The following is a 1,037-nucleotide window of genomic DNA, read 5'->3' as shown; positions in this document are numbered from 1 at the left end:
TGCAGATAGGGAGGCCGCAGAGGCTCTCAAGCTGTTTGGCGGCGCGGCGGCGACGGCCGCGGGCGCGGTGTGCACCATCCTCGACGCGCTGCGCTTTGATGACGCTTGGGCAGGTGCGTGCGCCCCAATCCTTGCGCCGCGCTCTGCGTGCGGGCCGCGCCGCGGCCGTCCCTGCAGTGCGTCGCCATGCGTGATTCCAAGGGCTTTGCACCATCGATCCCGACGACGGTCGTCTGAATGCCTTTGGGCCACCCCAAAAGCAGGTCCGCAGCGCAGCCCGCCCACCAACCCACGGCGCCCTCACTTTGCCCTTCGCCCTGCCCCTGCCCTCTCCCCTCCCCTCGAGCAGGCGCCGCCGGCGCGCCGCGCCCCGCGCGCGGCGCCGCCGAGGCGCTGCCCGCCATGCTGCCGGCGATAGAGGCGCTCCTCCGGCGCGTCCCGCCCGCCGGCCCGCCGCACGCGGCGGCCGTCGGGCTGCTCGCCGCGGCGCTGCCCGCGTACATCTCCCAATCCGGCGCGGGCGCCCCGGACGCCGCCGGGCGCGCCGCCGCGGCCGGCGCGATGGTCACCCTGCGCAAGTTCGCGGCGCGCTGCTGCGGCCTGGGCGGGGCGGATTCGGAGGCGGTTGCTGAGGTGGCGTCGCACGTGGTGGACCTGCTGGCTGGCGTGCTCGACGCCGCGGCGGCGGCGGCGGAAAGCGGGGACGACGGCGGCAACGCAAGCGACCTGATCACTTTTGCGGCGGCGCAGCTCGTCTCTGCCGCTCTGGTGGGCCTGCAGGGTGCAGCGCTGCGCTGTTGACGCGCCGCTCGCGTTGCACTTGTCCTGCAGATGCGCGCGAAGCTTGCTGTGGGGGCCGCACGCCTGCCTCCCCCCCTGTGGTTGTGAGTATCATGCCTGGTGCAAGATGCTCACGTGCCACGCCTCATTCTGCCTCTTCATCCCCCCCTCCCCCCTCCCCCCCCCACCACCAGACCCTCGCCACCAGCCTCCTGAAGACGCCAGCTGGCGCCCCCTTGGCAGCCCGCCTCGCGCTG

General features: G+C 74.1%; 1 protein-coding gene across 1 annotated transcript; it reads left to right on the top strand.

Moving 5' to 3' along the window:
• Positions 1 to 349: 349 nt before the first annotated feature.
• MNEG_16261 (hypothetical protein) lies at positions 350 to 768 on the top strand (the record flags this gene model as incomplete). Its single annotated transcript, XM_014035269.1, has 1 exon — positions 350 to 768. A coding segment is annotated over one exon (419 nt), but the record flags the coding sequence as incomplete, so codon positions are not given.
• Between the last annotated feature and the right edge of the window lie 269 nt (positions 769 to 1,037).

The sequence above is a fragment of the Monoraphidium neglectum genome (genome assembly GCF_000611645.1).
Source record: "Monoraphidium neglectum strain SAG 48.87 unplaced genomic scaffold scaffold06173, whole genome shotgun sequence".
In the NCBI taxonomy this organism is placed as follows: domain Eukaryota; kingdom Viridiplantae; phylum Chlorophyta; class Chlorophyceae; order Sphaeropleales; family Selenastraceae; genus Monoraphidium; species Monoraphidium neglectum.
Note: the sequence above shows the minus strand (reverse complement) of the source record. Positions and strands in the feature narration are given on the sequence as shown.